Here is a 24918-nt window from a genome sequence, read left to right on the forward strand (position 1 = left end):
AGCTAGAAGGGAATATTGGTGCCTGAGTAATTGTGGGGAGCTGTCTGTTGTAGGAGACTCTACATACAGTGCTTTTATAGGAGGAAGGTTGGGGTGGTTAACGATACAGGGAGGAAAGTTGAAATGTATATTGCAGTGCTGGTATTCCTGCCAACCCTTGACTAGTTATGGGAAAAATTGAAAAATAAGTCCAGTAGACTTAAGAGTCTGAATTGAACTGTATTTAAATTATTTGCTTGTATTGATAAAAAGAGAATCTTGGGGGCACCTGGGTGGCTTAGTTAAGATTCTGACTTCAGCTCAGGTTAGGATCTCAGGGTCCTGGGATGGAGTCCCCAGGCAGGCTCCCTGCTCAGTGGGGAGTCTGCTTGTTCCTCCTCTCTCTCTCCCCCTCCTCCCACTCATGCTCTCTGTCTCTTTCTTTCTCAAATAAATAAAATCTTTAAAAAAGAGAAAGAGAATCTTGTGTTATCTTAGTAGTAGTTTCAGTTCATACTGAGCATTCCCAAAACAAAGGATTGCATTTTAGATGTGATGACTAGATGAGACCTCAGAAGGAGCTTTTAGAACTTTTCTAAAATCAGCGATCAAAGTTCATGTTTATACTCCTACAAAGAATGACTATTTCAAAATAGGGGTACATTTTAAAAAATAATTTACTAAAAACTAGAGTGTTTATAAACCAAATGGAGATATGATTCTTCTCATTAAGACTAATTAATGCTTTATGAAAGTTTCACATAAAATGTTTAAAGACAAAAATTTCTTTTTCTACCTTCCTGCTAATATTTCAGATTAGTCTTAGGAGACTAATGTATTTTCACGTGTAGTTTCCTTCAGAAATTCATGGGACAAAGTTCCTAGGCTTTGTAAAACAAAAAGCAGAGAGAAGAGTGGAAGGAAAACTTGTATTCCCTTTAAACTTGGAGGACCTGCTGGAGGGAGCAGGGCAAGTACTTCAATTTCTGATGTGAATGTTTGAAGCCCTGTTCTTGGCACCTTATGCATGTTATCTCACTTAGCCCTCAAAGTAACCCAGTGAGGTAGTATTGTAAACCCCATTTCACACACAGACATAGAATGGGTACTCTGTATTCACCTTTACGGGTATTTTGAGTATTGTTGGCAAGTGCTCATAATTATTGGCGATGTGTGCCTCTGTCATACTGTCCAGTGAGGCATATACATCTACACAAAGAAGTATACATGTCTCTAATGAGTTCTTTCAGTTCAACTAGACTATTGTTCATCTACTCAAACTTTGATAAAGATTTTACTAAGCGTGTTGACATGCTTTTCTTTTTGCTCTAAACTCAGGTATTTATTAGACACTTAATTTGTTTATTGCATTGTGCTATAAATCCAACAGAAATAAAAGGCAGAAATAAAACATTTTATCTTCAAAAGATACAACATGAACCCATCTGAGAGGTACGTCACAGTAACAAAATGCTAGCGTAAAGATGGTAACCATTAGAAGCAAGTGATCTGTGTTACCTGGAAAACACAAGGAGTTTTCATACAAAAGTAGAGCTTGCCCTTTGCTTTGAAGTTTGTCCAGGTTAGGGATGGAGAAACAGCATAGGAATAGACAGGAGAACATGGACAATCGTGATCATTCCATACGTTAAGTAGAATAACAACATTCATCTGAAGCTATTTGAAAACTCTACCATCACTCTGACTCAAAATATATCATTAGTGTAACCTGTCTTGTTAGAAATGCTTGCTTCTGGGGTAAGTATTGTCTTTAGAAGTCATCACTTAAAATGTATATATCTTTGGGAGAAGCCAAGCGTAGGTTTCTGACACTTTAGTATGAGGGCACTCACCACACCACCTCTCCTGACTGGAATAGGATGCAATGTAAAAAGTTTCAATGCATAGTGACAGAAAAGAAAGGATAAACATCAATTTCATCAGTTTTATTTTTAAATAGCCAGTGTTGGGAATTAATGAGGAAATTAGCCTATCATTATAGTATTCTGCTGTCTCTCTTTTTTTTAAATTTATTTATTCATGAGAGAAGCAGGCTCCCTGCAGGGAGTGGGACTCCATCCTGGATCCTGGGATCACACCCTGAGCTGAAGGCAGCCTCTCAACCGCTGAGCCACCCAGGTGTCCCATATTCTACTGTCTGTAATATTAGTAGGTATTTCATAAATATTTTTGACTTTTGAATTAACAAACTAGCTTAACTAGCATGCAGAAGGCTTTCTTTTGATAACCATCCAGTATTGTCATTAATCTTTTAATTTTTTAAAAAGACTTTATTTAGGGCAGCCCGGGTGGTTCAGCTGTTTAGTGCTGCCTTCAGTCCAGGGCGTGATCCCAGAAGACCTGGTTCGAGTCCCATGTTGGGCTCCCTGCATGGAGCCTGCTACTCCCTCTGCCTGTGTCTCTGTCTCTGCCTCTCTCTCTGTGTCTCTCTGAATAAATAAATAAAATCTTTAAAAACAAACAAACAAAAAAGACTTTATTGATGAGAGACACAGAGAGAGGCAGAGACACAGCCTCCCTAAGGGGAGCCGGATGTGGGACTTGAGCCGAAGTCAGGCGCGGAACCACTGAGCCACCCAGGTGCCCCTGTCATTAACCTTTTAATCAGAGAGTAAGCCTATCTCATGTCAAAACACATAATGTTGCCCTGAGGTTATCCAGTAATTTCCAAAATGAAAATCAGATAGAGATCATTAATTTCAAAACACATCATTGAAATGTTTTGGCTGAGGAAATAGTAAACCAAAGTATTACAGTTTTGGATGCGGTATATAAGATTACTATTCCAAATCAGTATTTTCCTATGTGGATTTCATGAAATGCAGATGCCACAGGTATGTATGTATGTATGTATGTATTTATTCATTCATTCATTCATCCATTCATTCATTTATTCATTTATTTTTTTTTTATGGTAAAAAAATTTAGATTTATAGTTGGCTGGACTCAGATGATCCCAATTTTGTTGGCAACATCCAAAGCATCATAGTCAGGAGCCAGTCAAACATATGCTTTCTTCTCTCCATCAGGCCTGATCAAGGTGTTGACCTTGGCCACGTCAATGTCATAGAGCTTCTTCACAGCCTGTTTGATCTGGTGCTTATTGGCCTTGACATCCACAATGAACCAAGTGTGTTGTTGTCTTCTATTTTCTTCATGGCTGACTCAGTAGTTAAGGGGAACTTGATGGCATAGTGATTAAGCTTGTTTTCCTGGGGGCGCTCTTTCAAGGATATTTTGGCTGCTTTCGGAGACGCAGGGTCTTGGGTCGTCAGAATGTAGGTGACGTACGGATCTTTTTTGGTGTGTGTGACTGTGCACACCTTTCAGCACCACTTTCTTAGCTTTCAAAGCCTTTACTTTGGCTTCAGCTTTGGGAGGGGCGGGGACTTCCTTCTTCACCTTTGGCGCCATATTCGTGAAAGGGACCACAGGTATTTATGAGGTGTTATTTGAGGGGCAGGTGGAGGATATGTAGTCAGGTAAGCTCTCAGGTAAACAGTGTTTCTTTGCTACACAACTACCTAGAACTTCTAACCATGCTGGTGTGCATTGTGACTTCCAAGAAGAGAATCTTTCCGATCTTACCTGATCCTGGGAGTTGTATTCTGCGGAATGCACTTTGGAAAATGTGCTTCTGCCATGATTGGAAACTAAAATCTATCTATAGAGAAGGTATTAATGAATTTTCAAAAGGAAATATCGTCAATAAAATAAGTAAATATGTTAATATAACATTAATTCATTATAGACTATTTTGAATAAAACCAATACACTTGAGTTTTGAATTCTGTACTTGTGAAGCAGAATAAAAGTAAAGATACAAGTCTTCTAGCCCTGATACTTTACAGCCACAAATTCACTGGGGAGACCATTTCTCTTGCGAGTACTTTCTGTCACATGAGCAGTCTTGTGAAAATACACCATCACAGAGGTCTGTGTTCGCATGAGAGAGGTAGTCACTTTTGGCAAATACAGTATAGATACCTCCATCTACCCTCATCCCCACCCCCGTGCTTGCTTCCTGCAAGCTATTTAATTTCCTACAGTGTTTGTTGATAAATATTTTAACTACCTGGACAAACAAATGAAAAATGAGCTACCAGAGCTTGTCCTTGTGTTTAATCAGCATACAGTGGTATTTCATTCATACTGGGTCTGTGTGCCAGAAACCTTAGCTGCAGTTAGCCACAGGGTGTAAGTACAGCATTAACAGCAATTTGATGAATGGTCATCCACTTTATAACTGTCATGGGCACCTCCTTCCTGAATCTTCTGCACTAAATACAATGTTCTTCTTCTGTTTGGTTGCTTTGTGAATGATCTTGTTAAACTACTGTGTATTTTGTGAGATCCACACAAAGATATCTTGGCATAAAACTTGGCATAGTTACTGTATTTAATGATTCAGAGATGTAAACAAAATTCAGATGGCTCATTGATGTGTTTGCAAAAGCTAAATCTAGGATGAACTTTATGTTTTCTCTCAGTGGAATCTTAGTCATTTGCAAAGGGTAAGCATAATACAAGTAAAGTGACACTGATTTCTAATCCTTTCTTTACGTATTTGTTGGTATATGTTCTGCTCTTGGTTGGCATTAGTCTAGCGAAAGTGATCTGCCGATGCTGACTGCCTATAACTTGCTCATAAGTATAGATTTCCAGCACAGATGCCAAGCAATAGCTTTGCTACCTTTCACTAAATTACAATTTCATACTGGATTGCAGTTGTTAATATGTTTAAAAATAACCATGATTGGAAAAGCAAACCATCTGATCGATTTTTGTCCCATCTTTACTATATAGAACTGCCTTTGACTTCAAAGAGTTATTTTAGCTCCAAACAGGGGACGGAACAGGAACTTGTGCTGTGATTCATGAGAGTAGATGGAAGTCAATGATTAGTTCATGTGCCTCTAGTCTCCAGTAATGGCATAAATCTTTAGGGAAGTTCTTTAATGTCAGGCTGTATGCCTGCCTATGTCAAATCACATATAGGCTAGCATATATTATGAATCGGGAAATCTGAGGAATGAACAAAAATTCCTTTTGTTGTTCATTTTTTAAAGATGTCACACAGACTGAAGATACAGGAGTAAAGCATAATAATGCTCTCCTTTAACCATACCAAGCTAAATCTGCATATTTATGAACACAAAGACCATTCACATATGGCTAAACATCTTTTTGGAACAAGAGAAAAAATATTAATTGACTGCAGGCTAAAGCCTATCTGTGACTTTTCAAGTCTACAAACTAGTTTATTCCCAGATTAAACATTTCAAGGTGTGTTGAATGTTAACATAATGAGGGAGGCAATGAATATATAGCAAGCCTAGAAAAAAAAGCTTACCACTGTGTCATTTAAATCAGTGGATTTTATAACAGCATCCTCTCCCTGGAATAATAAAACTTAACATGTATATGTGCTGTTTCCTTTGCATTATATGATACAAGTTGAAAAATCTTCTCTTAGGGAGTTAATGTCCACCCGTTGAGAAACCATTCCTTACTTCCTTAACCATTCTTTTTTTTCTCTTTTTAATTTAAAATTCCAGTATCGTGAACACAGTGTTATATTAGTTTCAGGTGTACAATAGAGTGATTCAGCACTTCCATACATCACCTAGTGCTCATCACAAGTGCCCTCCTTCATCCACATCACCTATTTCATACACACCCCCACACCCCCCATTGCCCTGCACATCGAGCTCCTCCACCATTCTCTACAGAAGTTAGCAGGAACACCAAACATACGAATGTGCTCAGCTGACCACAACCAAACCCTAACGCAGACCACAAACAATGAAAAGATCAGGGTTAACTATAACACACCGAAAGTAAGATAGCCCAACGACACACAGATCCCTCTTTGATAAGGAATGAAGAAGTCACAGTCTCTAACTGTGGGCCTCATTGTCAAAGACGTGGTTACCCAAGACAGGGCTAGAGCCATCTGGGCCAGATGAGCATCCCTGCCCTTCTGATGCTGTCTGCCACCCAGTGCTCACGAGGCTGTGGGTGACCTGTAACCCCCTGGTATGCTGTGCTTTCTGATGGGCACCCTGGGAAGATGGGCCTTATCAGGCCATGACCTACCAACATGAAAAGCCACCACTGCTTTCTATCCCTTTGCTGCTAAAACCAAGGTACTATGAAGGAAATCAGAATTTCTACAATACTCCTTTTCATTGTGAAGGAGGCTTTCAGAATTTGTTAAGGTGTGTTATGTTTGGCACCTTATGGATGATAATTTGTGTTATCTTTAGCATCTGTACCTTCAGAGAAAGTTATTTCTGTAAGGGAGAGTGGTAGGGAGAAACAATACTCAAACTCGCCTGGCAAAGCTAGTCCATGTAAATCAATTTAGGAGGAAATTCTGTATGAAGAAATTAAGGCAGCTGATGATTTAAACAAACAAAACTGCCTGGTTTTAGGTGGGGGGAAGCAGCATAAGTTGTAATGGCTGCTGAGAAACAGCTGCACAATTCCCTCTGGGCTGTACCGTTCATCTGGCGGAATAGGTTTCACACCCACCATCCCACCGCTGCCAGTCCCAGTAAGGGACAAGAAACTGAAAGGTCATAGAGATACTTTTTTTTTTTAATTAATAAACTATTTTTAGAACAGTTTTGGGTTTACAGAAAATTGAGCAGATTAGACGGGAAGCTTCCGCATGTCCCCTCTCCTGCTCACAGGCTCCCCTCTTATCTCGCATCAGTGTGGTGCTTGTGTTACAGATGACAAACCAATATTGTATATTATTTTCAAAAGCCCATAATTTATGTTAGGGTTCACTCCTGGTGTTATAGATTCTGTGGGTCTTGACAAATGTATAAGGGCATGTGTTTGTCATCCTCGGGTCACACGGAATAGCATCACTGCCCTGACAACCTCCTGTGCCCCCCACCCCACCCCGTCCTGCCCTACCTGCAGGGCGCAGTCAGTAGGTGTCCTGACTCTGCGTCATGGCTTTGCACCTGTGTACCCTCCTTCATGGACCTGAGTTCTGCTCCTGTCCCTGGGCCACCCTCTGCCCCCCACTCCTCTGCACCTGACCGGGTCTCTAGTTAGTGTCTTTCCTACTTCTCTGTGCTTCACCTTCCTTGCAGTGGTCACAGTCTGCCCATAGACAGCTGCAGGAGGGACGTCTCTGATGCTGGCGCAGAGGTTTATGAATGAGGAGTGTGACCAGAGGAAGGCCAGAGCTATTTCAAGTCTCCCTCCTCTGTCCCTTTTCTGCTTCTTAGGCATGATACCCGCATTACCCGTTACTAAGGTCAGACCAAATTTTTCAATCCTGCCCTTTAAAAATCTACCACTTTATTTTTTAAAAAAAGATTTTATTTATTTATTCATGAGAGACACACACACACACACACAGAGAGAGAGGCAAAGACACAGGCAGAGGGAGAAGCAGGCCCCATGCAGGGAGCGCGACGTGGGACTTGATCCTGGGTCTCCAGGATCACACCCTGGGCCGAAGGTGTCACTAAACCGCTGAGCCACCCGGGCTGCCCAAAAATCTACCACTTTATGCACTATTTCTTGACTCTCTTACGATGTAACCTGATGAGAAGATGAGGGCCACTTACTTTCTTCCACTCTTCCTTACTTGTACCTTCTGACAGTTACTGCTTTTACTCTGAATATCTAAAACATTCCCATTGCTATAATAATAGTTTCTATGCTTTTGCTCTAAACTGACCTAAAACAAAAATGACAAAGATCAGTTTTCAAAAACAATATTAGTTTTCATTTCACTCCTGAGTTTTTTCCATTGCTGTATCCCAATTATTCCTCTTTCTTGAATTATTGTTTAGAATTATTATAATATTTTCCCTATTTTTTTCTTCACAAGAGTCTAAGAATTTCTGTCCTATATTGCTTTATATCTAAAAAGCATACTGTTCTTTTTTATAAGATTTCAGTGTTGAGTCAGTGATGTTGCTTGGTTCATGGCACATTATCATCCCTGGTCCAGGCAAGAATCCTTATTGATTGATCCATTTGCCTCCTTTTTATCTCTAAACCACATTCTCATTCTCCTTACTTTTCCCATAGACAGACATGTTAGTGTGTACATATACACACACGCATATATATTTAAATTTTTTATATATATTTAAATTTTGTTATTAGAAGTATCTTGTTGAGTTTGTATTTTTTTGAATTTATATAGATGGGGTCTGTAATCTATCCTAATTCTGTTTCTTATGGGGCATTGTTTTCACAATGCATTATATTTTCAGTCCATCCACATTTCTCTGAGTGCATCTAACCCATTGCTTGGTGTATGTCTACATTTGATGCCCATGTTTTTTCCAGTTATGGGCATCAAGTACAAATATATTTTATGTTTTCTTTAAACATTCATTGTGTTTGAATATATTTAAGCCCTCTTAATTGAATATATGCCTTCTGGTTGAATGTTCAAATAAAAATACATATTTATGAGTTGTATAGGTAGTAAAGACCTACATGAACTTGTGTTAAGTTTCAAGAACTGATAAATAATTTAGAGAGTTGTTTTCCTAATAAAAGCAATCCTTTGACTAAAGACAAAGCTACTTGTACTCTAAGGTCTTATATAGAGGAGAGTAAGTTCTCAGAGCCTGTAACAGAGTATGAAATACAGAGTTGAAATAAAATGCTGTAGAAGGAGGTATAAGTACCTTACTGGTAATGTGTCATATATCCAACTTTTAAATAATATTTTATTAAAATAAAGAATATCATATACCCTAAGGATAATGAATAGAATAGAAACGTCATGGAAAGTCATTACTTTGCAGAAGAAGAGGAATTTCCAAGTGTTCTATTTAAAAGCAATCATTGTAGCCTTGATTAAACATTACATTTAACTTTAACCTTTTTATAAACTGAAAACTTGAAACATAGTAAATTATATCAGCTTTCCTAATCCAGATGGAGGAAGCATACTCATTCCTCAAGGTAGATACCATTTCCTGGTAGAGATACTTCTCACTGAGCATCCCCTAGAGTAACCATGGGTATAGGAAGCAGGCTAACTGTTATTAGCAAGATTAACATTGAATTCTGAAAGCTAGAAGCCCAAGTCTGAGGTAAAGTAGAGATTTTACTTAGGAAGCAGTGTTTTATTTACATTCGAGCAAGTATTTGATTAAAACCCTAGAATCATCATAGAGTGCTACATCGTTTAGCATGCGGAATCAGTTTAGTCTTCGAATTGGCAAGTATAGGTAGAAATCCTGATTCTGCCCCCTTGTTATCTGTATGGTCCTGGACACATTTAATCTCTACAAACTTCAATTTTCTCATATGTAAAAGTATTTACTAGCAATAAACTACCTTCTAAAATTGTGGCTAAGGTTAAATCAGGTGAAAGTTCCTGGGATTCTTCAGCATGTACTACTTAAATTTGATGTTAGGATTAAGTATGATAAGCTGTGTGAGGTTCTGGGATGGTACCTGGTGCATACGACCAGGTCTTCAGGGCACACTGACATCCTGTCCTTTCTCTTCACTATGCTAATGATCATTCCGTCTCTACTTCAGGGGAAGCACAAAATGCATGTAGACACTGGAATGGAAGGTGATTGGTGTGGCCTTATTCCCGTTGGACAGTCTTGTAATCATGTTACGACAACAGGCCTAAAGTGGAACCTCAGTAAGTAAAACCCTTGCACAAAGGGTGGTTTTCATTTTTTCTTTCTTTTTCTTTGTGTGTGTGTGTGTATGTGTGTGTGTGTGTGTGTGTGTGTGTGTGTGTGTGTGTGTGTGTCTGGTATATGCCTAGCAGTGAGCCTGTTGGATCACAGGTATGTCTGTATTAAACCTTTCATTGAACTGCCGGGCTATCTTCCAAAGCAGCTGCACCATTTCATATTCCTACCAGCAATGTGTGAGGTCTCCAGTTTCTCCCACAGCCTCACCAACACTTGTTACTATCTTTTTATTTTGTTTTTACACATCTTAGTGGATATGCCATCGTATCTCACTGTGGTTTTATTTGCTTTTTCCCTGATGACTAATGATGTCAAACACCTTTTCATGTCCTCATGGGTCATCTGTTTATTTTCGTTGGTGTAGTGTCTTCAGATCTTTTGCTCATATTTTTTTTATTTAAAGATTTTATTTATATATTCATGAGAGACACACACACACACACACACAGAGAGAGAGAGAGAGGCAGAGACACAGGCAGGGGGAGAAGCAGGCTCCATGCAGGGAGCCTGATGTGGGACTCGATCCAAGGTCTCCAGGATCACGCCCTGGGTTTAATGCAGTGCTAAACCACTGAGCCACCTGGGCTGCCCTTTTTGCTCATATTTTAATTCCATTATTTTCCTTTTAAGGTTGAGTTGTAAGATTTCCTTATACATTCCAGAAATAAGTCTTTTATCAGATACATCACTTGAAAATACTGTCTCAAAGTCTTTGACTTATATCATTTTCTGAGATTTAGTTCACTAAATTTATTAATTTAGTTTTGATGAAGTCTGATTTTCCTCTTATGGATTCTACTTCTGGTGTTGAATCTAAGAATTCTTTGTCCATCCTTCTTCATGATTTTGTGTTCTTGAAGCCTACTTTACTTTTCAGAGAAGTAGCTATTCTAACTAAAGTAGCAAGTTCTTTTCATAGTCAAACCTCTGAGATTTTATAAGATTAGCTGCTTTTACTAAGTTTTAAAATGTTTCCCAGTACTTATTAACTGTAATAGGTCCTAGTTGTACTAAAACTGTCTGATTTGAAAGGAACAGAAAATGAGTGGATCTTTTCATGAAATAAGTGCTGATTCCAAAATAAACCATGAGGCTTCTGAAATAGGTCAACTCTAGTCTCTTTAAGAATGGTAGTAATTTAATCAAAGAGCTTTGTGGATGTCAAAGGGATTGTCTCCTGATTGACCAGTTACCTCTAAGCTTGTAAAAAACTAAAATATGGAATCTTGTCATTCTTTTATAACATGTAAAACTCTTAGGTTCCCACGAGGAAATAAATATTTCAAGAAGTAAATAATTTGAAGATAAAAAGATATTTTAAGAGACTTTTCTATGAGCCACTGCTGCAACAATTAGGAAAAACTAGAGGTATTTTGAGGCAAATGTCTAGAGAGCTCATCAGAATTTGAAAGGACAGTGAGACAGATCCACTCCAGTGCACAGAAATATATGACAGGCTTTGAAGCTGTTTAGCTGAAGCTGACATGAGCTCCCATTAGAAACTTTTTATGCAAACATTTCCAACCTAAAACAAATGTACTCTTTTAGATTTCCATTCATTCCCAGAACCCAGTCTAGACACTGGTGAAGTCCTTCTGGAACCGGCAGTGACCTCACTCTTCAGGGCTGGCACCAAGTTAGGAGGAGTACTGAGCAGGGAGGACGGTTGGCAGTCCAGCCAGTGGCTCCACTTCCTTTATCTCACGGTGATGGGACAGAGTCAGAGGATTATACAGGATCCACTAGGGCTCTCCAGAATATCTTCTGATTCCCTGTGTCCTACAGTAATGGGTACACCCTAATTCCATGTAATGAAGCTGACTCTGGGAAGGGGGCCTCGGGCATGCCGTGGCGTTTAATCTTACTCTCTGTGATAATTTTTAGTCCTGCAGAAATACTCTGTACTATTACTTATTTATATATTTACAGATTGCTTTGACTTTGCAACAATAATATTTTTCCTCTACAATTTTACGTACAGTGTATAAATAGTCACTTAATGCAGTATGCAGGGCAAGAAAACGAGACAAACTGTTTCAGCAATTCTCTGTGATCAAAGTGCTAACTAATGGGGTCTTGTGATAGGTAATATTACATCATTAAAAAGTGGTAATAACAGCTGGGAAATGATGCAATGTCAACTTGAAGAGCAGTGTCTAGATATCTTTCATGGAGAGGGCAGGGGCCCTACTTAACTCACTGTCATTGTGAAAGCAGAGCCCTCGGTCAATGTCAACCTATCAGGCACACCTATGAAGTGACAGGATGGCCCAGGAAGGATAAAGAAGGTACAGTAACTCAGGTGCTGCTCACCTCTTAGGTCAAGGAAAACCTGCAAGTGCTCCTAAGGAAACCTATCAGTTTCCCTCAGGGATTTGAGGGTGATCTGGCTGTGACACCATCACCCATTGATCAGCAGGGTTGATCTTGGCTGCTCTGGCTGGCTAGGCAAGTGTCCCCTTCCACTCTCACCACTATTCCTTGTGCATTGCTCCCAAGGCTGTGCCCTGGATCATAGAGGACAACCTTCCCTGATAGAGGAGAATCATTCTTTGATCAAGGGTATACGAGTAGCTGTACACCCCTGCTAGAACCTCCAGACCAGCACTCAGGGTCCATGTATAGGAAAACGTAGGGTAGTCAAGCTTCCAAGACACCAGACACATCCGTATGAGGTGCTGTGTGTGGCAGTCTGCCTTTCTTAAAAAAAAAAAAAAAAAAAAAATTCCTGCAGGGGGTCCAGAGGTTGGCTGTGTCCCAGTCATTACCCACTCTAAAACATGATGCCCCAAGTTCTGAAGCTAATCTGATTTCCCTGTTTCAATCTGCAGTATCTCTCATTACATTCTGTCTCTCAAAAAGTGCCTTTGTACTCAACACCCAGAGTGAAACTTTACAACTACGTGTATGACAATAATTCACTTCATAGCCATATGCTGTGAACATTCTGTGACATGTGTCTGGTACCGGGGTTTCTCTAGGCCGTGTACACTTGGGAGTAAAATAGCTGCATCATAGGCAAGAGCACCTTCCCCTTTACTAGGTGTGCCATATTGCTCTAATGGTGGGTATGCCATTGTACGCTCACCCAGGAGAACGCAGGAGCTCCCATGCTCTGCATCCTCATGCAATTCTTGGTATTGTCAGATCTCCTCATTTTTGCCAGTGTGATGCATGTCAGTGATATTTCATCATGGTTTCTGGTTACCACTGAGGAAAGCATTTTTTGTAGTTATTAACCATGCCGGTTTCTTCTTCTGTGGATCACTTTCTTTTGCCCTTTTAGCTATTGGACTATTTGGTTTTCCCTTGTTATTAGAAGTACTTCAGGGATCCCTGGGTGGCTCAGCGGTTTAGCGCCGCCTTCAGCCCAGGGCGTGATCCTGGAGACCCGGGATCAAGTCCCAAGTCAGGCTCCCTGCATGGAGCCTGCTTCTCCCTCTGCCTGTGTCTCTGCCTCTCTCTCTCTGTGTCTCTCATGAATAAATAAATAAAATCTTTTTTAAAAAAAAAGAAGTACTTCAGTCCCAATTATCTTCTTCTTGGCTGTACTTTGCCTTTTCCAGTTGTTTACTGCATTTCTGTATGTGTTGAGGTTAGTAAGTTAAAGGCAGTCAAATGTATCAATCTTTTTCTTGGGGATTTGTAGTTTTTGTCTGAAGTCATCTTTCTATTCCCCACAGTCATAAAGACATTCTCACATTGTAGTTTTACGTCTTATTTTTAGGTCTTTTCTTGCACCTGAAATTGATTTTTGTGTATGATATGAGCTAGAGATCTGATTTTGTTTTCCATTACCGATAACCAGTTGCCCTAGCACCATTTATCATACTTTCTCCAACCATAAGTCTTCACATTCAGGGGGATGTTTCTTGAATTTCTAGTCTGTTCTCTTGGCTTACACACTTCTTTCTGTACTGATCCTACACTGCCTTGATTACAGTAGCTTTATAATACTGAAATATGGCCAACTGGAGTCTCCCAACTTTGTAGAGAGAATTTCATGGTTATTCCTGGCTTTTCAGTCTTCATAAATGTTAGCATTAACTTGATGAGTGTCATGTACACAATTCCACTGTAAGTTTTATTGGAATTATTTTTCATTTCCAGATTAGTTGGAAGAATACAACAATTGAGGAAGAAAATTCCTATGTGTGATTGAGTCTTCTGTAAACATAATATCTCTCTCCATTTACTTAAAAGTTTTTCATTGCTTTCAATAATTTAAAAATTTTGTCCATAAGATCCTGCACATCTTATATAAGATTTATTTCTAGCAACCCTATATTTTGTATCGATATAAATTACACCTTTTAAAAATTTCCATTTTCTGAGCTCCTTGGTAGTATATAGATAGACATAAAATTGATTTTATATATTATATCAGTATATTGCTGAATGTTTTTATTGTTTCTAGAGGAGGGGAGGGGCAGAGGGAGTGGGAGAAAGAGAATCTGAAGCAGGATCCATATCCAGTGAGGAGCCCCATGTGGGGCTCCATCTCATGACCCTGAGATCATGACCTGAGCCAAAATGAAGAGTCAGATGTTTAACTGGCTGAGCCACCCAGGCATCTCACTTTTATTATTCCTAAAAAATGTGAGTATAGATTCACTTGGGTTTTCTATTTTTGATGGTCGTATTTTTGATGGCGATCAAGTTTTGCGTTTGGTCAAGCCTAACTGAAACAGGAGCCTTAAAAAGCCTATTTCTTTGTTCCTCATGTAATATGACAGAGGTCAGTGGTTACAGGGCATGGCTTCTGTGCGTCCTCAGCCTTTGCCTCAAAATCACAAGATGTTGCAACTCCAGCTACTCAGGTCCCAGTTCAGCATCAGGAGAAAAGAAAGAGCAGAATGGGAAGTGAGAGAGGAGAGTGCCCATGGCAGGAAAACAAGGCTTCAGGGTTCGGCCATTTCCAGAAGTCCTTCCTGCCTCCACCCTCTTTTGCCTCAGTGGCTGGGACTTTCGAACAGCCACCCTTGCTGCGTAAGAGGCTGAGACGTGCAGTTTTGTGTCTAAAGACATGGGCATCCCCAGTGACAGCCAGATGCTTTTGGGAGGCAGAGGAGAATGAGTAGGAGTCTGCTCTTCTGTCAAGAAGTGTCTTTTCAGTTAAAAATAGACCTGCCCTACGACCCAGCAATTGCACTGTTGGGGATTTACCCCAAAGATACAGATGCAATGAAATGCAGGGACACCTGCACCCCGATGTTTCTAGCAGCAATGTCCACAATAGCCAAACTGTGGAAGGAGCCTCGGTGTCCATCGAAAGATGAGTGGATAAAGAAGATGTGGTTTATGTATACAATGGAATATTCCTCAGCCATTAGAAACGACAAATATCCACAATTTGCTTCGACGTGGATGGAACTGGAGGGTATTACGCTGAGTGAAGTAAGTCAATCGGAGAAGGACAAACAATTATATGTTCTCATTCATTTGGGGAATATAAATAATAGTGAAAGGGAATATAAGGGAAGGGAGAAGAAATGTGTGGGAAATATCAGAAAGGGAGACAGAACGTAAAGACTGCTAACTCTGGGAAACGAACTAGGGGTGGTAGAAGGGGAGGAGGGCAGGGGGTGGGAGTGAATGGGTGATGAGCACTGGGGGTTATTCTGTATGTTGGTAAATTGAACACCAATAAAAAATAAATTTAAAAAAATGATAAAATAAAAGTAAAAAAAAATAAAAAATAAAAGAAGTGTCTTTTCTTTGTCCACCATCTTGATGAACAGTTTAGCTACACATAGGAAGGTAGCTACACATACAAACAAAATCTTACCTTCCCTTTCTTGTCTTGTTGCTGTTGAAGAATCTACAGTTAATAAGCAAACCGATTCTTATGCATTTCTAACCTGTCATTAACCCTGTCCTTTAGACCTCCTGTTTTTCTTGGATGTCCTACATGTGTACTACCACATGCGTAAGTGTAACCTTTCTTTTTTTTAATAAATTTATTTTTTATTGGCGTTCAATTTACCAACATACAACATACAGTGCTCATCCCGTCAAGTGCCCCCCTCAGTGCCTGCCACCTACTCACCCCCACCCCCTGCCCTCCTCCCCTCCCACCACCCCTAGTTCCTTTCCCAGAGTTAGGAGTCTTTATGTTCTGTCTCCCTTTCTGATATTTCCCACACATTTCTTCTCCCTTCCCTTATATTCCCTTTCATTATTATTTATATTCCTCAAATGAATGTGAACATATAATGTTTGTCCTTCTCCGATTGACTTACTTCACTCAGCGTAATACCCTCCAGTTCCATCCAGGTCGAAGCAAATGGTGGGTATTTGTCGTTTCTAATGGCTGAGGAATATTCCATTGTATACATAGACCACATCTTCTTTATCCATTCATCTTTCGATGGACACCGAGGCTCCTTCCACAGTTTGGCTTTTGTGGACATTGCTGCTAGAAACATTGGGGTGCAGGTGTCCCAGCATTTCATTGCATCTGAATCTTTGGGGTAAATCCCCGCAGTGCAATTGCTGGGTCGTAGGGCAGGTCTATTTTTAACTCTTTGAGGAGCCTCCACACAGTTTTCCAGAGTGGCTGCCCCAGTTCACATTCCCACCAACAGTGTAAGAGGGTTCCCTTTCCTCTGCATCCTCTCCAACATTTGTGGTTTCCTGCCTTGTTAATTTTCCCCATTCTCGCTGGTGTGAGGTGGGATCTCATTGTGGTTTTGATTTGTATTTCCCTGATGGCAAGTGATGCGGAGCATTTTCTCACGTGCATGTTGGCCATGCCTATGTCTTCCTCTGTGAAATTTCTGTTCATGTCAAGTGTAACCTTTCTTTCATTCTAGATGATTTTCTTTCACTCTGATAAGTGGTACGGTTTATCACTTGTGCGAATTCCTCAGATAAGGACATGGTGGTTCAAGCTGTGGGCAGTGATTTGCCTAAATTCACATCGTTAGGGATGGATAAACACAAAATTTGAATTCAAGTCTGTAATGCTATTTTTCCCTGTTTCTGATTAGTAAATGAATGATTTTCTGTAAAAGGCAAGTTGATGTTAAAAAGAAATCATTAAAATGAATTTGGGATAAAGAGAAGAAAACAAGAGGAAGGAACATGTAGAGGGAAAGCAAGAAGTGGAAAGGATTGGCAAGAAGAATTTAAATTCTCTGGGATGGAGCTCTGAACTTCTTTATGCTTTGGCCTAAGAAAATACCAAATGGAAGGGCGGGGGGTGGGAGTGAATGGGTGACGGGCACTGGGGGTTATTCTGTATGTTAGTAAATTGAACACCAATAAAAAATAAATTAAAAAAAAAGAAAATACCAAATGGAATAGCCATCCCTCTTATTTATAACACTCAAATTGAGTGTGAAATTATGCATTCATTGTTCCTTCTTTTACGTGTTTTCAAAATCCAAAAATAAATGACAGAATGAAATAATTTTATAGCACTGAGTGAAAGAGACTCAAGACTACCCCAAGTGGAATATTTTTGAAGAGAAAAATTAAGAGAAAACCATTTGAAAAGATTTTTCATCTCAGTGGAAAATAATTTATAGTAAGTGTGTACCGGTACCAAGATTTTCTGTGGGAGTCCTCTGTGAGGAGTTTTAAGTGCCAGCCTAACAAGGGAACAGCTTATGGAGCTATAAAACAACACCTGGTAATAATGCAGTTTCAGTGAGAAGGACCCTGAATTCTCACTCCATTACGGCTCTACGTGATTCTGGTCAGTTAGTGTTGTAAGTCTGGAGCGCAGGGGAGAGGTCAGTGCCAGAGATAGAAGCTTGGGAATGGCTGGCATATAGGTGTCAGGGCTCAACAACAGCTGTGCCCACTTAGGTTATAACCTTTGGTGAGCTTGTGCCACTAATATGTGAGATATTTTATATTTTTATGTGTCTTTGTTATTATTTTTAAGTATTGCTTTTCTAGTCTAGTGCTTTAAAAATGGCACTCTTAAACTGTGACATCAATAATTCCTGTTTGTTTTTTTTATTTTTTATTTTTTAATAAAATAATTTTTATTGGTGTTCAATTTACCAACATACAGAATAACACCCAGTGCTCATCCCGTCAAGTGTCCCCCTCAGTGCCCGTCACCCACTCACCCCCACCCCCTGCCCTCCTCCCCTTCCACCACCCCTAGTTCGTTTCCCAGAGTCAGGAGTCTTTATGTTCTGTCTCCCTTTCTGATATTTCCCACACATTTCTTCTCCCTTCCCTTATATTCCCTTTCACTATTATTTATATTCCCCAAATGAATGAGAACATACACTGTTTGTCTTTCTCCGATTGACTTACTTCACTCAGCATAGTACCCTCCAGTTCCATCCATGTTGAAGCAAATGGTGGGTATTTGTCATTTCTAATGGCTGAGGAATATTCCATTGTATACATAAACCACGAATGGATAAAGAAGATGTGGTTTATGTATACAATAATTCCTGTTTGATTCAAGGACAATATCTTTCCTATCTTTTTTTTTTAAGATTTATTTTATTTTTTTAAAAGATTTTATTTATTTATTCATGAGAGAGACAGAGACAGAGACAGAAGCAGGCTCCATGCAGGGAGCCTGACGTGGGACTCAATCCTGGGTCTCCAGGATCATGCCCTGGGCTGAAGGCAGACACTAAACTGGGCTGCCCTGATTTATTTATTTTAGAGAGAGAGTGCATGGTGGGGAAGGGCAGAGGGAGAGACAGTCTTAGGCAGACTGTGCACTGAGCACAGTGCAGGGCTCAATCTCATGACCCCGAAATCATGACCTGAGCCAACCAGCTATGTCACCCAGGAGCCCATTATCTTTTGTATCTTAATTCTTTGATAACTGGTCACTCACTTTGAATTGAATTAAAGATATTGTTAATTTTTTTTACATAAAAAACATGCATTAGTGATCAAAGATGATAATAAGGATGGATTTTTGTCTATGTGTGCCTCCGTCTCCCCCAAGGAAGCTGTTAGTGAAAGTTTTCCACCCCCAAACTGTTTTCTCAAGTTTACAAATAGGTGAAATTACTGTATTTCATCACACTTAAGATGTCATCGATTATAAGATACATTATTATTTTATGTTCACTAAGGAAAAAATACTAATTATAATTGCAGAGATGAGGGGAAATGTACATATTAGAACTGATAAAATATGGTAGATCAAATAGTACAGAATTTATCAAATTATATGCAGAGACATAATTTGTTTTTATACTTTGTTTACTGACTTCAATGAAGTCAGCTAGGATTCTGATAAGGGCTGTTGATTCAGCGATCACTTTGAGAAGTAAATCCATCTTATACCAGTGTTAAGTCTTCCAATCCATGAACCTGGGGTCCTTTCATTTGGATCTTTAACTTCTTTCAACAAAGTCTTGTTGTTTTGATACTACTGTAAGCTTTGTACTTCTGCTAAATTTGTTCCTATGTATTGTTTTAATCCTAATGTGATTGGAGTTCTCTTTTTAATTTCATCTTTAGGTTGTTCATTGCAAGTGTATAGTAATAGAATTGATTTTTGTTTCAACTGATCTTATATCCTATGACCTTCCTGGATTCACTTATTAGTGCTATTCGTGTTTTAGTGGATTTCTTAGGATTTTTTTTTTTTATATTCAAGATCATGTCCTCTACAAGTGAAGGTAGTTTTCTTTTTAATGTGAATTCTCTTGTTTCTTTTTCTTGCCAAATTGTCCTGGCTAGAACCTTCAGTACAATTTTAAATATTCAAATAATATTGAAAGCAGCAAAAATGGACATCCTTGTCCTGTTCCTGATCTTAGATGGAAAGCATCCAGGTCTTTCACCATACATATGATGCTCGCTGTTGGTTTTTTCTAGATGTCTTTTATCAAATTGAGGAAATTCCATTCTAGTGATAGTTTGCTGAGTGCGTTTATCATGAAATAGTGTAGATTTTTCTTTTTTAAATATTTTCTATTGAGATGATCATATGCTTTTTTGTGTTTTTTTTTTAAATTCTGTTGATTTAATGTATTACATTAATTGGATTATGGATGTTAAGGCAAATTTGCATCCTTATGACAAATCTCACCTATTCATGGTGTGCAATTCTTTTTATATATTGCTGGATTCTGTGTTCTGTTTTGTTGAGGGCTTTTGCATCCATATCCTAAGATAAATTGTTTTGTAAGGTGGTTTTGTTTTGTTTTGTGATGTCTTTGACTTGTTTTAGTATCTGAATAATATGGCTACCTACTCTTAAAGTCTAGGCATTCAAGAGGGAAACTCTGGGGAAGTCAGCCAAGGCAACAAAAGCAAGACACAAGGGAAGTAGGTCTAGCAGGCAAGATGCAGATTTGAGAAGAACAAAGCATAGAGGGAAATCTGGTTGCAGGAGATCCCTGGTGTATGTTCTGATCCAAAGACAGGTGGTACCTTGCACCTTGGCCCTCTTTTGTCTGCTTACTGCCACAAAGGAGGGGGAAGAAAAGGAGACCTACAGGGCCAGCTTGTTTCTAATGACTAAACAGCAAGGGCCTGGCTGGCCCTTCTGAGGAGCAGATATCACTGAGCATTGAAGCTAGCACAACTTTATGGGGAAGAAGTTGCATTTACACAAAAACTATATATAATATCCTATAAATGTTCTTTTAAAAATCACTTATACATGGACAGGAGAAATCTTTACCCCTTCTGTATTTAGTTAGCCATCAATGACTTTGAATGTCTGTGGCTTTGTATGATTACTTTAAAAATGTCATTAATGTTCTCATAGGCCATTTTCACCTATAAATGGAAAGTGCTAGCTATAAATTCCAGTATTGATTTGTTTTCATTAATAATTTTCCACTAAGAATCTTTTCAAACCTCAGAAATAAAAAGTTCTCTTACAAATTTATTTAAATTTAAATGTGTGATGCAGGGGGAAAGATTTATTTTTCATCATAGCCATACCTGTAATATTACATTTATATTATTTATATAACTTAGGATCATAATTGCAAATAAATATTTTCACAGAGGTTTTCCAAGGAGACTATACATTTCTATTTATAGAGTACTGAATATTTCCAAGTATTTGGTAAAACTTTAAAATGTAATAGTGATACCACTTTCATTACTCAAGGCTGTACTGAGAGATTTCTTAGGCTTTGGACTACATTATGGAACTAGCAGAATATTACTTTCTTTATTAATAGGATGTTTTAAAAAAGAATCCTATTGATACTACGTCTTGATTTTTTTAATGCATTCTTATAGTAAGTGCCAGTAGATGACAATTTCTATGATGTATGGGCTGGACTGTGTGAACACTATCTCCTTTACTTAAATTCTAGGATAATTATAGTAGAGTAATGTCAAGATGATAGTATCACAATAATGTCATCAGTTGTTGAGACCTAGGATTTTCAACTGAAATAACTAAGATATTAAAATGACTTCCAAATAAATCAAAAATAAATTAATCAAAATGACTTCCACAAACCACACAGCTTCCCAGAGCCAGAGCTGACCTAAAACTCAGGTGTCTCCACTCCTAGCACAGAACATTCTCCTCCTGATCTCCTTCACTACTAGCACTGCAGGAAATTTTGATGTTTGATAATAGATCTAAGTATATATAAAGATAGATAAACTTAAAATGTGTGATGTTTGCTAGATTAAAAAATAAGCATGTTTGTATCACTTTTCATGATGTAACTTTTCAGGTGTATCAGTTTCAAATTGCTGCAGTAACAAATTACCACCAACTGGTGGCCTGAAGCAGTGCATCTATTATCCTAGAGTTCTGGAAGCTGGAATCCCAAGTTGGTCTTAAAAAATTAAAATCAGGGTATTGAAGAGCTGTAGGGTATTAACAGATCTGCTTCCAGGAGGAAGCTCCAGTTGGAGAATCCTCCTCTCACCATTTCCAGCTTCCGGAGGCTGCCCACATTTCTCGACCGTGATTCCTTCCACTATCTTCAAGGCTAGCAGCATAGCATCATCAAATCTCTCTCTCTGACTTCTGTCATTGTTACATCTCTTCCTCCAGCTCTGACTGTATAGCTTCCTGCTTTTAAGGGATTTGTGATTACACTGGGACCATCTGAAGAATCCAGAATAACTCCATCTCAGAATTTTGATTTAATCACATCTTGCAAAACTCCTCCTGCCATATGTGATTCATTCACAGGTTCTAGGGATTACAATGTAGACATTTGGTGGTGGTGGGGCATTATTCAGCCTCCCATGTCAGGACTGTAATCTATGAATTAAATAATTTTCTTAAATAATACTTATTGAATACAATTATTAGATCATTGAATCTGTGCAGTTACCCTGAAAACTAACGTGTGAAGACTTGTTTACATTGCCAATGAGAAACTGAATTTAAAGTATTGTCGTTCATCTGGCCTCTGACAACTTGTGATAAAGACTCAAGGCAAAATAAAAACAAATTGTGTGAGCACAATTTATTTGGTGTCCACAAAGAGAACAAGGGTACCAGTTTCCACCCATCTGGTTTGTCTTCTTCAAAGATTGCTGTCAGGTTTAGCTAAGCATATATCCTGATCTGTGGAATCATGTGGAAAGTCAGGTTTACACAGGCCAGAGCCAAAAGCTCCATTCAGCTGTAGAGTTCTAAAGCAGTCTCTTATTAGACATACTCCTTTTATTTTAATCCTTTTTATACTTCTTAACTTGTTTAACTTTTGAAGCTGTACTTACATGAGAAACTGATAGCTTCTATCCAAAACAGTCAAAAGGGTCGCCTGGGTGGCCCAGTTGGTTGAGTGTCTAACTCTTGATTTTGGCTCAGGTCATAGATCTCAGGGTCATGAGATTAATCCCACATTGGGCTCTGTGCTTAGCACAGAATCTGCTTCAGATTCCCTCTCCCTCTGCCCCTCTCCCCATAAAACAAATAATAAATATTAAAAAAAAAAAAACAGGCAACAGTCTGATGTCTGATTAAGATGGTGAAAAAACAAAAGGCAGAAAATTTGACTCTTCCTTAAGTTGCTTTTATGGCCACATATTTTTAGTCTCAGGGCTCTAAAGGTCATTAGAGACCAAGCAGGTATTAATGAATTAAAAGGACACATACTCTTATCAAACTACTAGTTTGTTTATGCCACTGTCGCTGTTATTTCTACCCTTTATGCACACCCCAAACCACATGCACATACCTGTACTATGAGATATTACAAGTTTGGGCTTCCTTAGTGTGTACCTAGATTTCGTCAGTCAGGAGTAATAGGCCACAAAACTGCCACTTTTGATAAGTTCTGAATATTAGCACTGAGGAATCATTGCACAAAGTGACAATCATGGGAAACTCAAGGACCTAGCTTTGATGAAGAAGGCAAAGTTAGCGGTGATATTGAGACACAGTAGATATTATTTCTCTGGAGAGAAGAATATATTGAGGAGCAAGACTATTTTTAGACTATGTCATTGAGAAAGGTTTTCAAATATTCTATTCATAAGCAGATATTACATTTTCAGACATTTCAGGCTAGTAACAAACATATGGCCTACTACAAACTTGTATTAAATATATATTTCATTAACTCAGCTCCAGTTCTGGTTTCTGTGTAGTAGGATTTGAACCAGACATGAATGATTTTTCTTCTCTTAAGGCCTTGCCCTCCTGGATTCTGCTGAGAGCACAAGGAACCAACAATAATTTACTATATGCCATAATCATCCTGTTTTGTTTTGAGAAAACTCCCTACAACCTGACAACACACATTTATTATGGTTGATTCTAGGCATTTAAATATGAAAACAATTAACGTGCATTTGTAGGGAATATGACAAATGGGAATTTGTGAGCAGACCAATTTTTCACTGACCTGCATTCAAGAACACTATTATAACTCAGGTTGGCCTCCCCAATTTTTAAATGAGTTGATTTCCTAGTATTTATGTGGGCAGGTTGACGGATGAGAATGACTTTAGTGTAAGCTCCAGAGTCGCCTTCTTTTTCCACTCCTCCAGGTTGTACTTTTGTGCTGATTCAGATGTGCACCCCTGTGCATTCAACCGTCCGGTTAATATATTGAGACGAGAAAGCAATAACTTTTGGTCATTACATGAATTGTAGAGAATATTGAGGGGTGCAGGTGAATAAACTTTTAATGTGGGAATAGATCACTGGGTGTAACTTTGTACTGGGTCCAGATAATCCTACTTTGCATTGTGCATAGCACTTTCATGTATCCCACCTCTCTTCTGTATTCTCACTGTCATACAGGTTTAACATCAACCCCCATACCAACACAGAGTGATATTGTCCCCATTTTATAAATGAGGAAGTTTGAGTCATAGGTTATTAAATGAATTGTTCAAGTTCATATTTCCTGAGTCCTCTTTGCACCTAGGTCGGATCCATCACTGGTGATTTACATAACTATTTGTAAAAGCTTTGGACAGAGTGAAATATCCTATCTCAAAATCCTTTATCTAAAAGAAAGTGGCATTTTCCTTGAACTTGGGCAGCATCAAGACAAAGGAGATAGAATTAACACCTTAGCAATGAAAATCATGTTGCAAGCCCCACCCAAGACACTCCTTTCTACTCGGCAGGACCCAGATCATACAGTAGAATCCACATAGCTTTGTAGAGCGGGTAATCCAGGTGTCATTTATGCTCTCCATGATATGATTTCTGGGGTGACTGTAAACCAAATGTCAGTCACTATGGTTCTCAGGATACTTGTAATAAAGATTCAAGGTGGGGGACACCTGGGTGGCTCAGCACTTTCTTCCGCCCAGAGTGTAATCCCTGGGTCCTGGGATCAAGTCCCACGTTGGGCTCCCTGCATGGAGCCTGCTTCTTCTGCTGCCTGTGTCTCTGCCTCTCTCTCTGAGTCTCTCATGAATAAATAAATAAAATCTTTAAAAAAAAAATAAAATAAAGCTTCAAGGGGGAAAAAAGATGTATTTAGCATTCACAAAGTAGAGTAAATGGTTAAAATAGAATTTTTGAGTGTCTGCAGATTCAAGGATGAAAGAGAAAGAACAGTGATGAAAGGGCAGGATGGCTTGGTTGCAGAAGGTATAGATTGCATGCAGGTTTCTCAGCAGTGAGCTGCCATTATGTCCTCTAGATTGCTTGGAGGCCAAATTGTGAAAAAGTGGAAAATATTTGGAGAATACTAGGCTTAAATTAAAAGAAGGGGAGATCAAACTGGGGAAATATCCAGTATATAGATTAAAATAGAAGCATCCACATAAAAGGGCTTTTCTGTATAACTGTACCCCAGGTCAAGTTTGTGAAGAT

The 24918-nt window shown here is 38.9% G+C and overlaps 1 protein-coding gene across 5 annotated transcripts in view; it reads left to right on the forward strand.

Moving 5' to 3' along the window:
• The window catches only part of TPK1 (thiamin pyrophosphokinase 1), a 332218-nt gene that overhangs the window by 225422 nt on the left and 81878 nt on the right, over positions 1–24918 (forward strand). For 2 of the 5 annotated variants that reach the window (XM_035699734.2, XM_035699733.2), the window contains exon 7: positions 9541–9652. In XM_035699734.2, coding sequence (XP_035555627.1) covers positions 9541–9652 — 112 coding nt within the window. Of the gene's footprint in view, positions 1–9540; positions 9653–13820; positions 17863–24918 lie in introns of those variants that run through there. The other 3 variants (XM_025434004.3, XM_025434002.3, XM_035699735.2) reach the window with 3 other exon arrangements.

Source organism: Canis lupus, chromosome 16, assembly GCF_003254725.2.
Source record: "Canis lupus dingo isolate Sandy chromosome 16, ASM325472v2, whole genome shotgun sequence".
In the NCBI taxonomy this organism is placed as follows: domain Eukaryota; kingdom Metazoa; phylum Chordata; class Mammalia; order Carnivora; family Canidae; genus Canis; species Canis lupus.